This window comes from Macrosteles quadrilineatus, unplaced genomic scaffold (genome assembly GCF_028750875.1).
Source record: "Macrosteles quadrilineatus isolate MER2022 unplaced genomic scaffold, UCM_ALF_1.0 Scaffold_1__1_contigs__length_201487025, whole genome shotgun sequence".
Classification (NCBI taxonomy): Eukaryota; Metazoa; Arthropoda; class Insecta; order Hemiptera; family Cicadellidae; genus Macrosteles; species Macrosteles quadrilineatus.
Window position 1 is genome coordinate 449,273 of NW_026542594.1, and position 22,638 is coordinate 471,910.

At 36.9% G+C, this 22,638-nt stretch overlaps 1 protein-coding gene across 1 annotated transcript in view; it reads left to right on the top strand.

The window, feature by feature from the left end:
• LOC128982404 (facilitated trehalose transporter Tret1-like) overlaps positions 1-21,059 on the top strand; it is a 42,792-nt gene extending 21,733 nt beyond the window's left edge. Inside the window, exons 2-7 of the mRNA XM_054401365.1 lie at positions 7,449-7,577; positions 8,050-8,309; positions 10,964-11,140; positions 11,850-12,050; positions 17,839-17,982; positions 19,336-21,059. Of these exons, the coding sequence (XP_054257340.1) occupies positions 7,484-7,577; positions 8,050-8,309; positions 10,964-11,140; positions 11,850-12,050; positions 17,839-17,982; positions 19,336-19,872 (1,413 nt within the window). The 5' untranslated portion in view covers positions 7,449-7,483 and the 3' untranslated portion in view covers positions 19,873-21,059. The remainder of the gene's footprint in view (positions 1-7,448; positions 7,578-8,049; positions 8,310-10,963; positions 11,141-11,849; positions 12,051-17,838; positions 17,983-19,335) is intronic.
• Positions 21,060-22,638: the final 1,579 nt, after the last annotated feature.

Here is a 22,638-nt window from a genome sequence, read left to right on the forward strand (position 1 = left end):
ATAAGGTTTTAGATTTTAAAAACTGTGTTATAATCAGAGCAAGGAAGGCCACTTTTTTAGGGGACTGTTAGGAAAAAAGAATTTTAACTTTGAACAATTAGCATATTATCACAAATGATGGACCTAAAAAAAATAATAATAAATATCCAACAAGAAGAGCTATGTCTTATAAATGATACAGTCCCACCTTAGTCTATTAAATTTAAATAATATCTTCTTATGCCAGAAAAAAAACTCAGTTACACGGATTTCTTCCACTGTCACCGTTTTAATGCATTTTCTAACACATGGTCATAAACTTGGTACAATTTTTTGCACCTATTATCATTTTTGGACATTCCTATCGACTTTTTATCTATGAAAATAAGTTATCTGACAATGAAATCAGTTTCAGTATGTAGGCCTACTATTAGATTTGAGATACTGTAGAAAGTTCAGTTCAAAACGGCAGTTTACAAGGTCGTGGGTCTGTGATACTCTGCCAAGTGCGTTGTACACATAGTATCGTCTGTTTATTTGCGATGGTCGAGCCCCCGTCTCTGTTTCGCGAGTCCAGTAATAGATTCTGATTTGCCACTAGGGAACCGCGCCGCTTGCTCAACGACGCCGCTACGTTTCGCTACAGATACTGCGGACTTCCTCAAGTCAAGTGCGCAGGTAACTGACGTCGTCTTCTCGGTGAGAGGCTAACGTTATTTTTAAGGCTTTTTCTGTTCTATGTACTTGTACTGTACGGCAGTTAAACCTTTAGAAACGGAATGATTTCGAATTAAGTATTATTTACAATTAATGTCGACAAGTCATTTTTTCTGTTGGCCTTTTATAATAAAATTAAAATGGCAAGGTTTTTTGAAAAAATCGAAGTAAACCTAAGTATTAATGAATACATTTAGTACATTTGACAAATTCTATTCCAATACCTTTATAAATAGTCTAAAATATTTAGAGCTATTATTTTTGCGCTTAAATAAAACTATGGTTAAAAACGCGCTCGCAACACCAAAAATTGTAATCTAACGTTTGAAGCATATAGCTACTGGCTTTACAGTAGGTATACGACTAACTCATGTTAGAAGCATAGCAATGGCTTTACATAATACGACAAACTCACGTTTGAAGCATAGCAATGGCTTTACAGTATCCTACTAATATTATAAATGAGAAAGTTTGGATGGATGTATGGATGTATGTTTGTGACAAGTGAACGCATTAACCACTGGACGGATGTTGCTGAATTTTGGCATGATGATAGCTCACATTCCCGATTAACATATATAGGCATATTCTTATCTCAAAAATCCTTTCGGGCTCCGCCCCAGTGGCTCTATAGTTCCCCATGTTAACCTTATGAGTATCCATATTAAAAGGGAATTAACTAATTTAGTCAGCTGTTTCAACTAAAAAGTTGGTTCTATGATATGCAAAAGCATTAAAAACTTACAAGGATTACCAACAGGGTGCAGCACTATTATTTATTTATTTTTTTTTATTTATGACAACAGCTAATTTGCAACCAAAAAGTGAGTGAGCGTAGCGAACGAACTTCATCCTGGAGGCGAGTTAGCGTAGCGAACGAGCTAACCTGAAGGCAAGTGAGCGCAGCGAACGAGCTCCAACCTAAAGGTGAGTGAGCGTAGCGAACGAACTTCAACCAGGACGTGATTGAGCCATGCGAACGAGCTCACTTATGAAGTAAAACGGGGCAAAGCCCGCGGGTACAGCTAGTACTATATATATTAGAGCTATAGTTTTGTTTTATACGTTTTTGACGGGGCCAACACAAAACAACATAAAAATATATCTGCAAAGTGAGCCGCAATGGCATTTGCATCTCTTATAGGGTTGTTAATACTAGACTGTATTCTTTAGGACGTTGTAAGTACTTGCAAAATATGACTCTGACCACTTGTGGTATAAGAATGTCAAATGTCAGAATGAAAATTATTAGTTAATTCAATTCCATTGTCATTCATTGATGAAACTAAACTTATCATATCCAAATGTACTAAACATAGTTCTACCATAAATAATCCTTTTCAATCATATGACAAATTTTGGTTTAAAATGTATAACAAGTGGTAGAAATAAAGTAACACGGTCATTAATGACGATACAAATAATTGTACTGAAATGATTTGTTCCACTGTTTCTGTAGCCATAAGATCTGTCATTTCTCTGATAACAACAATAACATACACACAAACTATAATGTTTGGAGGATGACCTTTCTAGGTAAATACTGAAACGCATGCAAACTCTCCCAATCAAAACTCGTGTTTCTCACTCAATCACCTTTGGGCAGGGCTGCTCAGCGGGGACCTGCTACCAGTGCTAACGACAGACCTATTCATTCTGATACTTGACTTTTGCTGAAACATTAGCATTAGCAATGACAGTGACCCTGCCAGCAGTGCCACCGCCACGCCGCGGTCTGCTACACAGATGGGTCATCCCCTCTCTGCGTTGAAGGTTGCACTTTCAGCTTTCTTCAGACACGTTGCTTGTAAATGTCACAGACTCTCTTTACCGCAAACAACCCGAGAGTAAATACCAAAATATACAACAGAGGACGGTGTCACGAGTTGCTCTTTATCTTATCGTTCATAGAGTTTGACTATTCATGCGTCGTCAGAGATAAAATATCATTTTACAAGTTGTACCATACCCAACCCATCATGTATTATGGAGGATCGTGCCGTATCTCGCACCGCACAACAATGCTCAACACTGCGTCTCCGTCTCGGTGAGACACAAGCAACTCTCGCTGCAGTAATAAGTAGCCAATCAGTCACGCCGGAAGTTGTCGAAAACATTGCCTATTTGCGGAAACAGCTGTGCTGTGTCGTGGTCATTGATCATTCAGGCTGTGGCTCGGCTTGGACCACACTTCAGCCTTGACTTGACGTTGACAACGTGCTGTATTTTTAAACTGTGCGTGATGCTTACTGCAATTGCTGCTAGAGCGCTCCGCTGTCTTTGTGCTGTGCTAGCATTGACTATTGCTAGTGTGTAAGTGTACTACAGTCTATACTACAGAGTATTCAAATCCCTCCAAATCACCAATGGATTTAATCTAAGTCTAATACCGCAACCCCTAGGTCTAGCCTGAAGTAATGTGAAAAACTATCCCGGGCCAAAGCTTAGTGTCATAAAAAAAGTAGTGAAAACAAAATTTATTTCATCTCTTTAAAAGCCAAAAGCACATTTTCTACATAGATTGCAAGACAACTTAGGCATGAGGTCTTACTTTAGGATTATGTGTATTAGCGAATTTCCCCATAGGGAATGTATAGTTAGTACCGTAGGTGGCACGGTACGACCTAGACCCGGGACCTATATACTTAGTCATTTTTATGTCCCTAGAGGCCAAAAACACCATTCGTTCAAATTTGTATATATATATATATTCAATTCAATTCAATTTCATTCAATTCGATTATAAACGGCATAAACCAGTTTACAATATGACTTAAATTAATACAAGCAGTTTGCAATTGCCAGATATAAGATACATTTGACAGCAAGCAGGAGCAGTACAATAAAAAGAATTAAACCACTTGACTATTGCAGTATTTACAATCTGAAAATACAATCTGAGCAACATAGGAAGAGTTACATGAAGAGTGGCAAGAAAAACTAATACAGAGAGGAACAAAATTGCCTAAACTATTGGGCCAAACTATTCTTATGACTTATATACCGAGAACTATATAGATAACTTTTAAGTAATTTTTGTTCGATTTTGATGAAGTTTGGCTTGAAAGAGTAAGACCTGGAATGGGTTCGCGGGGACTGTGGTGTTATGGGTGGTTTTGTGAGGGAAAAATGGGTTTTCTCATTTTTGACCCTCAACACAAAAAATTTCCCGATTTCTCTTTACACTATTTTAACTAGGTGGCGTTCGCAGAGGCATCCACAAAATTGAGCGGAGTCATCAAGGGTTCATATTATATTGTTTTTGTCTTACTGCAGTAAAAACAGTATTTTTTCATGCATGCGCTGCGGGTCTAAAGTAGCATTTTTAATATTTAGGGAGTAAAAATTGTTTTTAGCCTCTATGGAGTAAAAATCAGCTGTTGTCAACTCAGTTGTAAATTTCGATTGTAAACGATTGCATGTATCGAAAATATGTATCGATTTGTGCTTCGTAATCATTTTAACATATTACAGTCTACAGTCTCTTCCCGTAGCATTTTAGCATCGCAGGTACATTAATCCATTCCCAAACTCAACACTGCTCACCTTTACTACTTCCTTCACCACACCCTACGTCGTGGACCTGTTTCCCTCTCTTCCCATAGCATTTTAGGATTGCAGATACATTAATTTAATTGCCAAAGACAGTTCCCACACTCTGCGCTGTTAGCCTTACTACTTCCTTCACCATTTACTACGTCATTGGCCTGTTTCCTTCCTTTCTCATAGCATTTAAGTATTACAAATTCATTTATCCATCTGCTCAAACGGTTCCCCCACTCTGCACTGCCAGCTTTTACTACTTCCTTCACCACTTACGTCGTGGACCTGTATTCATCGCTTTCCATAGCATTTTAGTATTTTAGATACGTTAATCTAATTGCAACAAACATCCCCACTGTCCGTACTGCTAGACTTTACTACTTCTTTCACAATTTCCTATGTCTTGGGCATGCTTCCATCCCTTCTCATAGCATTTCAGCATTGCAGATACATTAAAACTGCTACAAACGGTTTCCAGTTCCCACACTCCACACTGCTCACCTTACTACTTCTTTCACCTGTTTCTACGTCGCGGATCTGTTTCCCTCTCTTCCCATAGCATTTTAAGATTGCAGATACCTGAATCTAATCGTCATAAACAGATCCCACACTCCGAACAGCTCGCCTTTACTACTTCCTTCGCCACTTCCCACATCGCGGACCTGTTTCCCTCCCTTTCCGTAGCATTTTAGGAACGTTGTGACCTTAATCTAATCGTCATAAACAGTTTCCATACTCCAGACTGTTCACCTTTACTACTTCCTTAACCTCTTCATACGTCACGAACCTCAAGCTAGTGTCGTCATTTGATTATAGTACCTGGGGACCGAGCTTTGCTCGGGGAAAATCATTAATTCATTCTGAAAGCACCGTAGTATTGGAGATGCATAAATCCACACATCTACATCCTACACAATTTCCTACGTCATGGATCTGTTTCCCTCCATTCCATTGCATTTAAAGATTGCAGATACCTTAATCTAATTGTCATAAACAGTTCCCACACTCCAGACTACTCGCCTTGACTACTTCCTTCACCACTTCCTACGTCGCGGACCTGTTTTCCTCCCTTCCCATAGCATTTTAGGATTGCAAATACCTTAATCTAATCGTCATAAACAGTTCCCACACTCCGGACAGCTCACCTTGACTACTTCCTTCATCACTTCCTACGTTGCGGACCTGTTTTCCTCCCTTCCCGTAGCATTTTAGGTTTGCTGATACCATAATCTAATTGTCATAAACATTTCCAACACTCCGGACAACTCGCCTAGACTACTTCCTTCACCACTTCCTACGTCGCGGACCTATTTTCCTCCCTTTCCATAGCATTTTAGAATTGCAAATACCTTAATCTAATCGTCATAAACAGTCCCCACACTCCGGACAGCTCACCTTGACTACTTCCTTCATCACTTCCTACGTCGCGGACCTGTTTTCCTCCCTTCCCGTAGCATTTTAGGTTTGCTGATACCTTAATCTAATTTTCATAAACATTTCCAACACTCCGGACAACTCGCCTAGACTACTTCCTTCACCACTTCCTACGTCGCGGACCTATTTTCCTCCCTTTCCATAGCATTTTAGGATTGCAAATACCTTAATCTAATCATCATAAACAGTTCCCACGCTCCAGACAGCTCGCCTTGACTACTTCCTTCACCACTTCTTACGTCACGGACCTGTTTCCCTCCCTTCCCATAGCATTTTAGGATTGCCCATACCCTTATCTAATCGCCATAAACAGTTCCCTCACTCCTGACAGCTCGCCTTGACTACTTCCTTCACCACTTCCTACGTCGCGGACCTGTTTCCCTCCCTTCCTATTGTACTTAAAGATTGCAGATACCTTATTCTAATCGTCATAAACAGTTCCCGCACTCCGGACTACTCGCCTTGACTACTTCCTTCACCACTTCCTACGTCGCGGACCTGTTTTCCTCCCTTCCCATAGCATTTTAGGATTGCAGATACCCTAATCTTATCGTCATAAACAGTCCCCACACTCCGGACTGCTCGCATTTACTACTTCCTTCATCACTTCCTACGTCACGGACCTGTTTCCCTCTATTCCCATAGCATTTTATGATTGCCTATACTACTTCCTTCACTACTTCCTACGTCACGGACCTGTTTCCTTCCCTTCCCATAGCATTTTAGGATTGCAGATACCTTAATGTATTCGTCATAAACAGATCCTAGACTTCGCACTGCTACCCTTGACTACAATGTATCGAGTAATCTTAAGTATAATCTTCGCTCAATATTAACAAGTGATGTTTTTCCTTTTGTACTGTATTTGTAATTTCCTAGTATACTGTGGGTAGTTGGCTTATTATGAGCACACGCTAAAACTTCAAATCTTTTGTTTACTTTTTACTTGTTATTTAATTCAGCCAACATGGTTACCTAGCAACCCATAAGACTAATGTTAAAAAAATGTGATTTTCAGTTTCATTTTTCTACGGATTCCTGAGAGACTTTTTTAACGCTATATAGATGTTGGCACTCACCGATATGGTCTTTATCACCATGCAAAATTTGAAAACGATTGATTCAGCCGTCTAGGAGGAGTTTGCGTATTACGAAATGCATAAAAGTCGACGTATAAGAGCTTCGCTCGCTTCGCTCGCTCCGCTCAAAAAACCTCAAAAAATAAATAATTTAGCATATTGAAAACTTTTTACAGTTATTTTTTCAGAGAAAATTCAATAAATAATTGTAAATTTAACATTCCCACGTTATTCTTATGGAGAATAAGTAATCTCTATTGTAGTTTGCTTGTATATGGATATATCTTCATCAAACTTAGAAAATTTATTGATTTTATACCAAGCTATTTATAGTTTACTAAAAAACATGCGTTATCACCCTCCCTGTAGCAGCAAAACTAGGTACTTGTTAAACCTAATTTATTTAAATAGCTTTAATTTAAAATCCAATCAGTTAAATTAAATTCACCGAGACTATCTCTTAGGCTGGCGCCTAAGTCTACTTGACTCCCAAACCAACAATATTTAGGCGCGAGATTATCCCTGCACAAGTTAGGCGCGCGCCTTACTGATCCAGAGCTCACAAACCCGTTTTCAAGGCGGCAGCCTAAAATACCGGAAATATCCGGTTTTAGTCGCGGACTAGCGCTAATACCGAGCTCCCAAACCGCCCCTAATGTATTAGGGCTGTAATACCAAGTCTTTTGTATGTTGCAGAGTGTAACAGAAGAGGGAAGACTCTGTAGAACAAAATGGATGAGTCCAAAATAGGGATGAGTCACCAGACCCTAGTGTCCAACGCAGGTCAAGCCGCCAAATTTCCTCAATATCTCGCAGCAATCATTGGTATGTTAATGGCTCAATTTTGTTTGGATTGTTTATAGGAGTTTATCGAGAAGACAATGTACCTCTCCTGATAGTATTAGTTCTACAGGGAATTGAATGTACCACCCACAAGACCTTTAGCTCTCTGGTTCTAAGGTTGTCTAGAGCTCTCCTTAAGACCCTAGTTCCTTTTGAGTTCTTTTTGATTCCTTAGTGCAATTGTTTATTTAACATAGGACAGCAGATAGAAAAGTTGTAGTTTTTTAATATTATTGAAAAGAAAACCGATCAATATTTCCCACTCAAAGTCATACAATTTTGAAATCCCAGAATTTTGAATCCCAAGCGTAAATCTTTAAGTCCAGACATCAAAATGTCAACAGCCCCTTACACCATGTGCTATCTTTGTGTGAAATTGAAGTTTAGGCTGCTGCGGTTTTGTAGTAAAAATACAGATATTCATGTAAATACTAAACAATACAATGTTACTTAGTGACTATCGGTGGCTTCATCTCTGGCACTTGTCTTGGCTGGACCTCTCCCACCAGCAACCCACTGGTTGAAGAAAGCCAGTACAACTTCACCATCTCAAAGGATGACTTCTCATGGATCGGGTCCCTGATGCCAGTAGGAGCACTGGTTGCATGTCCGCTGGTGGGCTGGCTAGTGGACCGCATCGGACGCAAGAACACCATCCTCGTCCTGGTGTTCCCTGCGGTGGTAGGCTGGGCACTCATGATCTGGGCGGAGTCGGTGAGTAGCGGTTGTATTGGTATAAACTGTGTGGATGAGAATAAATGGTAGCTTTACATAAATCATAACATTCTGCTCATTGTTTTTAAACCTCCTGGTTAACAAATCTGGTTGTAGAAGACTGTATGGTCAATTATCTTAATTAGTTTAAAAGTTACATACAGAGTATCCCTATATTCTACTATTGAGGTTTTATGGCGAAGACAATAATGTTCCGTTCCTAGTTGGCTTTGCAGGGAAGTAATGCACTGCCACCTACAAGATCTACAGGGAGGTCCAAAAATAACTTACATAAGAGAAACGTTTATTTACTAAATTTTAACTACATGGTAACATTTACGTACAGATAGAAAAACTCAAATGCTTTTGGTGATATTCAATTAATCTCAATATGGCCACCGTTTAAGGACCTGCCGGCATTAAATAAAAATTTAGCACATTACACATCTTTGCTGCAGTTCTCGAGGTTGGAATTAACATTGCATGGGTAATTTTTTTATTGCCAGCTGTTATTCTCAGTTCTTAAATTAAATTGTTCAATCAGCTGTTTTTAAAATAGTGGTAAAAGTTGTTCTTTGGTAATTTATTGTTGTTTATATCGATCCATAACAATTCATCAGAGCTATGCATATGGCTATGTGGTTTACAGAATTTAGATCAATATAGTCTCAGTTCTAAGACATTTTAGATTTGAGTCTGTTGTTAATTACTCTCCTTTGCATAGCTAAATTAAGAACGGGTAAAGAAGTTTAAGGAAACAGACAGTGTTTTGAAGGGCAAGTCGTAAGGGAGGCCATGAACATCATAAGAGGACGTAGAGCGAATATGGCAGTCTGCTCTTTGAAGTCCAAAGAAGTCTGTAAGTAAACTGGCTTAGGGCTAGGACTTCCAAAAACGACAGTCCACAGGGTGTTACGTATGAGATTGTCTTTGCGTACAAAATTAGCTCTTACATGACATTAAACCATCAGATAAACCTAAAAGGGTAGAGTTTTGTAATGTTATGATAACAAACAATGAGGATGATGATTTCTGAAATAGTATATTTCGTACCTAGGGCCGAAAATGAGGTTTTGCCGGCTAGAGATAGTTTTTAAGTTCGAGACGAAGTCAAGAACTTAAATTGATCGAGAGCTGCAAAACCATTTCGGTCCATGGTACGAATGCTATTTTTCACCACACTATACCCTATTAACACTATTCACCACAATAATAATGTACACTGATAGTCAACACAACTACAACTTTAAGGTTATAGGAAGAAATAATTTGAGGAATCAGCAAAAATAATAATAAATAGTTGCTAGGCAGCGCTGACAATAAAACAATTCTATTGTAATGCTATGGATACTGATTGTGTATTTAATATGCATTCATATTTTAAAGAAAGTAAGCGGGCAGCTGATTTTGCGGCCCTAGGGATGTAAAAACCTGCTCGGTCCCCATCAAATGACGATGACAGCTGGCATGGCCAGCAAAACGTAACTTTCAGCCACCAATTAATGTTTGAAAAACAGGTTAAAATATCATAGTGTGGTGAAAAAGTTATTTTCAGATGAAGAAACCTTTCACATTAATGGTCATGTCAATCGTCATAACTGTAGGATTTTGGGGTCAGAACCTCCGTATAAGTTTGTTGAGCATGAACGCAACCATCCAAAAGCGATTGGTGTGTGTCAATGCACGATAGATGTTTTTGGACCATTTTTCTTTCCAGAAAATTCTGTACCGGTACGAGATATCTTGATATGCTGGAACTTTTTACATTCCCCCAAATAGACGAAATTGAAACTGAGGTAGGTCCAATCTACTTCCAGCAGGATGGTGCTCCACCACATTTCCACAACGGGATGTTACGGGATGTTCTGGATGACAGGTTTCAAGATTGATGGATTGGAAAGGGAGGACCGATACCATGGCCACCAAGGAGTCCAAACCTAGCTCCATTGAATTTTTTTTTGTCCTATATAAAGAACATTGTATATTCTCAGAAGATTAGAAACCTGAACCACCTGCGAGAGCGAATAAGAGATCCTATATTGCACATGTTACTCCAGAAATGCTGAGAAATGTTTGAGGGGGAGGTTGACTTTTGATTTGATGCTGGCAGAGCCTTGAATGGCACCATATTGAGATTTATTGATGAATGTCACCAAAAACTTTATAAGTTATTCTACCTATATGTAAATGTTACTATGTAGTTAAAATTTTGTCAATAAAAATTTATCTTAAAATGTGTCAGTTCTTTTTTTAGTTTATTTATCATTTAGCATATTTTATTTAGAATATGACCATTCAAGACATGCATCCTATCCTTATGCCCCAACAGTAGTGTAAGTAAGAGTCTATGGGAACACATGGTTGAGTTGAACTGACAGTAGAAAGCAACATAGAAAGTTGGGCTCTCTGTCGCACATTCTCACTGCAACCCGCACTGCAACCCTACCAGTTACACTTCCTAAATATATAGAGCGGTTCTGCAATCATCATTCACTCATATTCAGCTTTGTATACTATAATAACGAGGAGAGAATGTTACTAGCCAAAAGCAATCATCCAAATTGATACTACATTTTTTACAGCAGATTGTATCACTCAAACTTTAACCTAAACAGTAGTTTGTTTTTGTGTATTAAACAGTTGTTGTTGTACAGGTGACCATGTTCTGCATAGGAAGATTCATCTCTGGCATCGCAGGAGGTGGCTACACGATTGTCGTTCCTCTCTACACCAATGAATATGCTGAAACCAGCATCCGAGGCACTCTAGGCACATACTTCCAGCTGCAACTCAACCTTGGAATCTTGTTTACTTATGTCATTGGAACTATTGTAAGTAGTTTAGTTGCTGATTATCAATATTTTACAAATAACTTTTAACCTTATAGAAGTAACCACAGCTTCAAATTACATAAAATAAAACTTTATGTAACTTATTAAGTTCAATGAAGCGATGTTCTAACAGTCTTGCATTTGAATTATTTACTACATACATGTAAATGTTTGGTTAAAAGTAGCAAGTATAATAATAAGAATTATATTTATATAGTATACGTTTGTTAACTCGCCTTAAACACAAAATTTAAAAAAATTGTCTTTATCCTTAACTAAACGTTTTCCCCTTTTAGTCTAATGTAATACAATAAAAAATAAAAAAAAACAATTCCACATTTTTTGGTCAATGCATAAGAGTAAAAACAAAATGTAAACAAGGATGAATGAATTACAACCAAACTTGTTCACGGCAAAAATGGAAGAGGGAGTCTTGACAATCGTCAATGGAATGAGAATTAAGCAGCCCTTGGTTGTTGTAATTTGTACCACTATAGTGATGGATGAGTTTGTAACTAAGAATTACCTGTGATGTTGAGATTTACCTGTGAGTTCGTAACTGAGAAATTATATGTGTTGTTTATATTTTTGGTATACATTACATATTTCTCATGAACAACTATCTTCTTTAAAATGGTAATTTCCATGAGAAAAATAATAATGTTTTGACTCTTGGAGGATCAGAATTACAGTGATAACATTGTTGCAGACGACAGTATTCTGGTTGACAACAGCTTGTACCATTGTTCCGATTGTCTATGGAGGTATGGTTATGTTTCTGCCAGAGTCTCCCATCTACTACCTCAAAAACAAAAAAGTAGAAGAGGCACGCCAGGCCCTGCAGTGGTTCCGAGGAGGTAGCTACGACGTTGAGCCTGAGCTCTCTGGCATGCAGAAGAACATTGAGATTGTGAGTATGCATATACTGGTTATGAATCACAATATGCAGGTAATACCCTGTTGAAGCAATATAAAAATATATAAAAATATAATACACTAACTCAATTATTATTCTATGTTTAACTAAAGACTGTTTCATATGTTTATATAAGTTGTTGTTATGTTGGCATAGCAACTTCCTAGTTGGAGAAAACAATTTATGTGCTTATGAGTTGTACAAGTTTGTAAGTGTTCTGTTTTAAAGTTATAAAATAAAGTATTGTTTATTTGAAGAGTCAAGTATTATAATTTAAATAAGGTCCACAGATTTAACCTCAACAGGTTATGGGCCCAGACACTGATTGGTAAGCAATATTTTAATTTAAATTGATGAAAATGTCAGGTCATGTACTGTAGGACTAACAGCCTACTAAGTATATTGAAATGAAGGTTTGTGGTTGTGAAATATAGAGAAATGCATGTTGCATGTTTGATATCTTGCTAAACCAACGTTTATGCTTGATTAAATGTTAGTAATGGAGGCTACTCCTAATTGTGTTAAATTGTCCAACGACAATTGGAACATTTGGAAGTTTCAAACCACAGTAACCTTGAAAGCAAAAGGCTTGTACAATGTAGTAGTAAATGATGAGAAAATGCCTGAAGAAGGTGATGATAAGTATGATAAACTCCTTGCTGAGTATAATAGTAAAGATTGTAGAGCCCAAGACATAATAGTTTCTAGACTTGGTGAAAATGCCATATCCCATGTGTTAATGTGTAAAAACTCTTCTGAAATCTGGTCTAAACTTTTAACAGTATATGAAAGGAAAAGTGAGTTGAGTCTGCACCTTCTTCAACAGAAGTTTTTTAGTTTAAAATTTAATAGTAATGAAACTGTATCTCAGTACTTATCGAGAGTTGAAGAGATTGTCAATCAGATTAAACAGTTAGGTGAAGTTATTTCAGAAAATATGGTAATAACGAAAGTAATTATGTCCCTTCCTACGAATTATGCACATTTTGTAAGCGCTTGGGAATCTGTCCCAACTGAGAGTAAAACTTTAAGTAGGTAACTTAACTGCTAGGCTACTTGTAGAGGAAGAACGAATTGAATCCAAAACTAGTGACTTGGATAATGAAGCTAGTTCTGCATTTGCTGCAGGTAGTTTGAAGAGTGGGCGATTTTTAAATAAAAGTAGGTCTACACCTAAATGTTTTGAATGTGGTAAGATAGGTCATGTTAAATCTCAGTGTTTTAAATTGAAGTCTGCAGGAAGAGATATGTCAGAAATAAAATGTCATTTTTGTAACAAGACTGGACATATTAAGAAAAACTGCTATAGGTTCAAGGCTGAGCAAAATCAAAGGAGCAAAAGTGGTAAAAGTGATTCATCTAGAAAATCTGAAGCTTTTACAGTATTAGGCTTAAGTTCAACAGATTTTACTGATTTAGATTACAACACTTTTGAAGATTGGTTTCTTGATACAGGAGCATCAGAACATCTATGTTGTAATAAGGGATTGTTTGAAACTTTTAAATTACTCAAAGAAGACCGTTTTGTAATTTTTGGTGATGGAAAAATGTCCAAAGCTGAAGGTACCTATTGGTGATATTAAGTTGAAGTCAGTAATAAGTAATGAAGATAAAATTTCTGTAACTCTAAAAGATGTGTTATATGTACCGGAAATGAAAGTTAATCTCTTCTCTGTGAGCTCAACACTAGATAAGGGATATTTTATGAGCACAAATAAAATTGAAGCTAAAATCATGAACAAAGACAATGAAGTTTCTGCTGTGGCTAAACGTTATGGAAAACTGTATAAGATGCAATTTTCATTTGACAATAAGTCTGTACCTGCTTATGTACAATTAAGTGAAGATAACAGTCTAAAGTTATGGCATGAAAAAATGGCTCATCAAAATTGTCGTCAAGTAAAAGAAATACTGGAGGCAAGTAACGTTAAGGTTATAAATAAACCTAATGAAGAATTCTTTTGTGAACCGTGTGTCCTTGCTAAACAGAAACGCTCAAGTTTTAAGACTAGTCCAAACAAGTCAACAGAAATTGGACAGATAATTCATGCAGATCTTTGCGGACCAATGGAAGAAAATTCTATTGGTGGTTCCAAGTATTTTTTGTTGCTAAAAGATGATTTTTCACACTATCGATTTGTTTACTTTCTAAAGACAAAAGATGAGGTATTTGGCAAATTAAAAGAGTTAATTTGTCATGTTGAAAATCAAATAGGAAAAACATTCAAAGTGCTACGAACGGATTGTGGAACTGAGTTTGTAAATAGAGAAGTTGAAGATATGTTGTCAAGTTTAGGTATCAAGCATGAGAAGTCAGCTCCCTATTGTCCTGAACAAAATGGTTCTATTGAAAGAGAAATGCAAACCATAGTTAATTCTGCTAGGGCTATGATGTCAGCAAAAGGACTAAATAAGAAGTTTTGGGCAGAGGCAGTCAACACAGCTGTATACGTCCTAAACCGAGTTGGGAAGAGTAGTGTAAAGGACAGTACACCATATCAGTTGTGGATGGGCAGAGACTTTGACATCAAATCACTGAAGGTTTTTGGATGTGATGCATATATTCATGTGCCAAAACAAAAACGTAAGAAATGGGATCAAAAATCTAAGAAAGGTTTGTTTGTTGGATACTGTGAAACTACTAAAGGCTACCGTATATACATTCCTGAAGAAAACAAGGTTGAAATCAGCTGCAATGTTATATTCCATGAGCCTGTTGAAAATACAATGAAGACTAAAACTGACGCTGTATCGTCCCTGAAAGAAACAGAAGATACAGATTATCGACTTGATGTATTACATAATGATGAAGTAGACCAAAGTGAAAATGAATGTGAAGAAGACCTAGGTCCTGTAGAAGACAATCAAGAGCTTGAAGAAAATGTAAATATAGAAGAAAATACAACTAATATGAAACTAAGAAACCGAAACCAACTAAGAAGACCTGTAAAATTAGATAACTATGAAGTTAATTTTATGACTTCCGTAGAAGGAGATGAACCTGATTCATATGAAAGTGCAATGAATCGTGAAGATGCAGATAAATGGAAAGAAGCAATTAAGCAAGAGATTAATAATCTAAAAGAGCACAATACGTGGACTGAAGTTGAAGATCCTGGAAATATTTCAACCATAGATGCTAAATGGGTGTTTAAGTTAAAGAAAAATGATGATGGTCAACCAGTACAATATAAAGCAAGACTTGTTGCTCATGGATTTCAACAACAAGGATCTTTCGATACAACTGAAACCTATGCTTCAGTCGCTAAGATGACAACATTGCGAGTATTAATGGCTGTAGCTAATCAACAGAGTTTACCAGTACACCAAATGGATGTGACAGGTGCATTTTTACACGGTGACATGACAGAAGATGTATATTTATCTGTACCTCCTGGAATTGAACATATTGAAAGTAAAACTACTGTTTTAAAACTAAACAAGACAATCTACGGTTTGAAGAAATCTCCCAAAAATTGGAATGAAAAGTTCACTGAAATAATGACAAAAGAAGGTTTCTCAAGGTCTAATAGTGACTATTGTCTGTACACAAGACTGACTGATGAAAATAAACTGTATGTATTACTGTATGTGGATGATCTAATAATAGTGGGATCCTGTGAAAATGAAATTTTGAAATTCAAATCAAAACTGAGTCATTATTTCAAAATGAAGGATATGGGTCAAGTTTCAACTTACCTGGGAATAAAGATTGATCATGATTTGACAACCGGAGTAACAACGTTGAATCAAACAGCTTATTTAAAACAAGTGCTACAAAAATTTGGTATGCAGGATTGCAAACCAGTCTCTACTCCAATGGATCCTAATCTTAAAATAAATTTGAACAATTCAGTGTGTGACAAAGAACTAGAACACAAGTGCCGTAAACTAATAGGTTGTTTGATGTTTGCAATGATTGGGACAAGACCTGATCTTTGCTATCCGATTTCGTTTCTAAGTCGCTTCCAAAGTAATGCAAGCGAAGAATTGTGGACTGCTTTAAAACGAGTTTTACGATATGTCAAAGGTACAATTGACAAGAGTTTAACCTTCTATAAGAATAAAAGTGGAAACATTATATTGGAAGGTTTTGCGGATGCTGATTGGGCAGGCGATTTAACTGATCGTAAATCTACATCTGGCTATTTGTTTCTACTATCTGACTGTGTTGTATCCTGGACATCAAAGAAGCAAGTTTCAGTGGCGTTATCCTCAACCGAAGCAGAATATATTGCACTTAGTTTGGCAATAACAGAATCCCAATGTCTCAAACATCTGCTAGAAGATCTAAATGTATCAACCAGTGAAGCTGTGACCATCCATGAAGATAATCAATCAGCAATAGCTGTTGCAGGAAGTCTAGAAAACAAAAGACTTAAACACATTGATGTCAAATATCATTTTTTAAGGGAAGTTGTCAAAAAGGGAAGTGTTGTTTTAAAGTACATTAATTCTGAAAACCAATTGGCGGATATATTAACAAAAGCTCTGTGTAAACCAAAGTTCCAGACATTCAGAAATAAGATGAGTGTTGTTTAAAACTGTTTGTAAGAAGACAATATATTTTTATATTGAGGGAGGGTGTTGAAGCAATATAAAAATATATAAAAATATAATACACTAACTCAATTATTATTCTATGTTTAACTAAAGACTGTTTCATATGTTTATAAAAGTTGTTGTTATGTTGGCATAGCAACTTCCTAGTTGGAGAAAACAATTTATGTGCTTATGAGTTGTACAAGTTTGTAAGTGTTCTGTTTTAAAGTTATAAAATAAAGTATTGTTTATTTGAAGAGTCAAGTATTATAATTTAAATAAGGTCCACAGATTTAACCTCAATATACCCCCACCGCAGCAAACCTGCAGACCAAGCGAATTTCAACTTGTCTGATTACATTTTTACTCAAATATTTCCATAAATAAGACATATTTATTCCCAATTTAAATAACATTAGATTTAACAAGTGCTTAGGTTTGTTGCTACGGGTAAGGTAAAAAGTGTTTTTTGACCAAGTGTCAATAGTATAGGATGAAATAAATAAATTTGCCAAATGTTATCAACATATACGTTATCCATAAACAAGTAAACTACAACATCTTTTATTTTCTCCTTAAGAATAACATGGAAATTTAAAATTTACACTTTTTTGAATTTTTTTCATAACCATTAGACATAAAACAATGCTTCAATATACTAAATTACTTCTTTTTTTAAGCTCTACAAAGTTGTTGGAAAAGAAATTCTGAAATTTTATGTTTTAAGGGTCAAAAATGGGAAAAATCAATTTTTACCAAAAACCCCCCCATAAACCCCCGTTCCAATGGTCCAATCATACTGGTTTGCAAACTCGTTCGAATAAATGTAGGTTTACACGTTTATACTAACTTTCATCCAAATCAGATCATTTTTGTTTGAGTTGTTGTGCTAACGGACACACACACACACACACACACACACATATATATATATGAATTTGTACCGATGGTGTTTTGGCCTCTGAGGACCTCAAAACAAAAAGTAAATCGGTCCCGGGTACAGGTCTTATCATGAGACCTACGGTAATAGCTTATTCCCTATATGGGAAATTCGCTAAAAACAGCAATAGAGAATAACACACTCACACATTATGTGCTGCCAGAACTAAGAACTAAGGGGAGGACAAAGAATACACGTTTCTATTTACTATTGATCCCAGAACGCCGAATGTAGATCCACACTACCCTTGCTAGACACCAAAAACAATTGGCGGACTAAAACATTAAATGATGTCTTCAGATGGAGAGTGAGAGGGTTCCAATACTGGAGGCATTCTCCACAACACCAGCCAAGCGAGGACTCGTCATTGGTCTGGGAGTTATGGCCTTCCAACAGCTGAGCGGAGTCAACAGTGTCATCTTCTATGTCACGTCAATCTTTAAAGTGAGTATAACACTGCTCATTGCCAGCTCAATGTTCAACTATTCTAAATTCTCTTTTTACATCTGTGAATATTATTAGCAAAGTTTATTGTTTAGAGTCTTGATAATCTGATCTTTGGTTATCTATCCTTCCGTGTTATCTGGCCCTCCTTTTGGATGATCGAGTGCTGGGAAATCGTGCAATACAGTACCATTAATTGTGCAATATTGCACCATTTGGTATAACTGTATACTCTGTAGTGGGTAAGTTCATACAACCCCTTGTTTCACAGTCTGACTGTACACAGAACGTATACCTCAGGCTGTTTTAGTTGCGGCCTTGATGGCAACCTGTGCCTTGAAGAAGGTACAGAGGAAACACACTCATGGGTCAACCGTGCACTTTCAGCTCTGGTATGTTGGGGGGGAAATGTACCTGGTGACCAGCAAGGAAGAGCTGGAACGGTGAGCACTGTGTGCAAATTCCTGTAACACAGGGCTCAGGGTCATCCTCCACTGTGAGTGTTGTAGTACATGTGGGGGACAGTGCAGGACTTTGCCCTAGAAACAAGTACTAATGCCAAACACCACTTAAGTGCCCCCATATGCAGTGTATTCTCGGTTCCTTACTTCTCTGTGAGACCTGTGGCCATTGACTATTGGATACTGAAGTAGACATCCCATCTATATGGACCAGCTGTCGCCAAGCTTTTATTAAAAAAGAATGCAGTTGTGTGAGCCAGTCACATTATGCGCTATAGTGTCTATGTCTAAAATTCTATTTTCTACCTTATTTTTTGTTGCTGACAAAATTGATGGGTTATAACAGTTGCTATAGCTCATAATAAGTTGTTCCATAAGTTTGACTTGGTAAAAACATTGTGTATTAGAGATAAATTGGTCATTTAGATCAGCACAATCTGTCAGTGGCTCACATCAACTACGACAAATTTAATTTTAAAAACTGGTGACAACTTTAACATGGGGATGAAATGTCTAGTTGTATTAATAGTCAAAGCCTGTGACTTAGTGGAAGGGTACTGCTTTACTTCAAATATTACAGATGTTTTTGTTTGGTAGACGATGTCCTTTATTTACTCTAAAAGATTTAATTACGAAGGGTGATGTCGGGAAAACGTGAAATAAAGTATTTTGCCCAACTCATTGTAAACTGCATTGTATACTAGTTAAATTTTCAATTTAGGACACAATATCTATTCACAAGTACAAACTCGGCATATTAGTGAAAATACACTTTAGAATATGGCCGATACAACCAACACAGGTACAATACATCCTTTGTTGAAAAATAACAGTGTATGGCTAATGTATGAAACTGTACTAATCTTTTGTGGACACTGTGTGTTGCTAACAGGATGCTGGCAGCACGATGGACCCCAACATACAGACCATCATTGTGGGTGTTGTGGCCGTCGTGTTCACCTACATATCTACCCTGGTGGTGGATAGGATGGGTCGAAGACCACTACTACTGCTCTCTGACTTTGTCATGGCCATTTGTACTTTCTTCCTCGGTGTTTACTTCTACCTCAAGAACAAGACGGAGTTTGACACTGCCTCCATCAGCTGGCTTCCCATACTGTCTGTGTGTGCCTTCATGATTGTCTTTTCCCTCGGGTTTGGTCCCATCCCCTGGATGTTCATCAGTGAGGTGCTCCCACGCCAGATCTCTGGTTATGCGTCTTCTGTCTGCTGCTGTTTCAACTGGATCTGTGTGTTCTTAGTTACCAGATTCTTCGGAGACGTCAGTGCGGCCATCGGAGCTTATGGATCGTTCTGGCTGTTCACGGTCATATCGGGTATTGGAACAGCATTTGTATATTTTATTGTGCCAGAAACCAAAGGGAAAACTTTGGAAGAAGTACAGATTTTGCTCGGAGGTTCAACATAAACTAAAAATCAGTTATCTATTTGTATGATCAAACACATTCCTATTTCAGTAAATAGTTTTCTATTTTCACTCGGGTTTTATCGCTTGAATACTAGCAAAAGGTGTATAACAAATTAAGTTTGCACCTATGAAGGATTAGTAGGAGTTTCAAACTTATAAATGGTGTAAGTGAATGATTTGATTATTTTTGTTTACTTTATGATTTTGTTTCTAAAGAAATTTCTAGAGTATTTCCCTAGTCTTCATTATAACATTAAATATTGCACGAATATTCATATTCCAGTCATGAATTGAGAATAATCGTGTCTAGGCTGTGATTTAATAAACATTACTCACAATCATTCATAAATAACTGGCAAGCATTTACTTTTCTGTCGCATCATTGTACATATCCTATGTCATGTTGCATGAAGGTGTTTACTTGTAATTTCATCTTTCCTTACAAGTGGTAAACAAATGTTTTTAATTCCTAACTTTTAACTATTTGATTTAACAATCTCTCTAGGTGCAATACCAATTCTTTATAATTTTAAATAGGTAATTTATTAAACTGTAAATAGAGCATAGATGTTACAATTAATTGTAATTTAGCATTAAGTGTTGATATTTACTAAGATACGGTAGTTTAAGATTTGTTAAGGTGTTTAAATTGTAAGACAAAACCAGTTTAAAGTAAGTTTTGGAATATTAAAGTCGTTTTTAACAAGGTAAAAATGTTGAAAGTTTTCAATAGACATTTTAAAAAGTAGATAGGCCTACTGCACTGCATTTGTCTGGCATTTAAATACTTATATGCTTGTCTAGTTAAGGATCAAGCCATTATGCTCCATCGTGACAATAATAATTGATAAATTCATTTCTTAAACTATATAGTTTATAAACAAATACTAGATCAGATTTAAAATGGATTTACAGTTTTTTTTAAATTTTTTTAAATTAAGAGTAACAATTATAATTGTTACAAAAACCTCTAAAAAGATAAGCCAAATAGGAACGTACCATGTTCAACCACAATGTTCAAACAGGAATCCAAATTTCTATAAACAATAAATAATTAGTACCTATCATATTTCCAAAATTAAACTGGTTTTAAATAGTAGTTGTGTCAAAAAGCTTTAGTACAACTTTGTGATCATTGATATTTTGTATTATAATCATTGTTATATTAAACTTGTTTTTAAACTTTATTTATGTTTTTAACTCTTATTACCTGAAATTTGTTACGTCATATGCCTACAAGTCATGTTGTGTGTGTGCTAATTATACTTTTTTTTGTTATCTATGGTGACAAAAGCATGTGCCCATCCCCCAGGGTCAGAGGTGCAAAACCCCACCCCATTTCATACTGCCCCTTTATACAGCAATACATTGTCGGTCCCAAGCTCTCACAAAGACATCATCATCCTGTGATACGGACAATATCTTAACATTCCCCAAAAACGCAAAGATTTTGACATCCCTCCGAGGCCACAGAACATCATCGCCTCCTGTGACCTAGGAAATCCTTACGTATCACTGCGGTTGCAAATATACATCTTCATCACCCCCTGTGATCTTCGCAATCTTTAACTTTTTCCACGGCTATGAATACATCACCATCGCCTCCTATGATTGTGACAATATCTTGACATCCCTACACGGTCGTGAAGAAATCATCACCATCTCTTGGGATCACGGCATTATCTTGATATCCCTCCGTGGTTGTAGAGACATCACCATCATCTCTTGTGTTCGTGGCAGTAGCTTGACATTCTTCTGCGGTAGCAAAGATATCATCACCGCCTCCAGTAGTCGTGACAATTTCTTGACGTTTTCCCGCTGTCACAAAGACATATAGTTGTTGTGAAAAAAGATTTAAATAATAATAGCCAAATTAAGTGTAAATATGGCATAGGAATTCAACAAAAAATTATTTTAGGGGTACTCATAAAAAAACATAATTAATTAATAAAGTCAACATGAAAATAAAATCCTTTTAGAAATCCCCTCCTACGACGCCCCCTCCAAAATCCCAGTGGCGCCTCTCTGGGCACCCAGTAGACAACAGTAAATGTGTGAAGGTGAGGGTGTGAGGGTGGGAAGGTTCCCTCTCTGCTTCTTCTAAGAATCCTATTTATTAATCCTGAGCTCTATTCAGTTCTTAGTCCGCAGTGAGCGTTCAAAAAATGTATTACTTCACCACTGGTGTGAAACTTGGGACGAATCCAGCATCTGATAATATAAATATTTGTCAACTTCACTAACCTGGCATTTGTCTATGAAGGTATTTTACACTGACTAAGCCATCTGGGCGTCTGGAAGTGTTTGTGGACCATCAGTTGATGTTGGGGTAAAATATAAATGAAAATGTCATCAAAATCTCGGAATATTAGAAGAGATAGAGAACATAACAAGCCTTTATCAGCAGCAATAATACATCTGTTTATATCGTGAATGCATACAAAAAAGATTAACCCAACGTGGTCAAAAAAGGTCTGAGGTACTTTATCTGATATATATGTTTTTGAGTCGTGAACGGTGTGGGATTGGGGGGAGAGAGTGGTAGGGTAAGGTAAGGGGGGGGGGGCTTGATGGAGTGGAAGGGGGTAGGTGTTTGCTGAGTAAAATATTAAAAACCAGACCAAAAAAAAGCTTGCATTTTTTTTAAGTTGGAAAATAACAAATTTTTAATGTGCTCTAGCGGAGGTGATTTCTAATTGATTTTCAGGTGTGAATAGTGTGTTTTGAAGGAAATTTTGTCAACTTCCATTTTGTACAGGGGTTAGA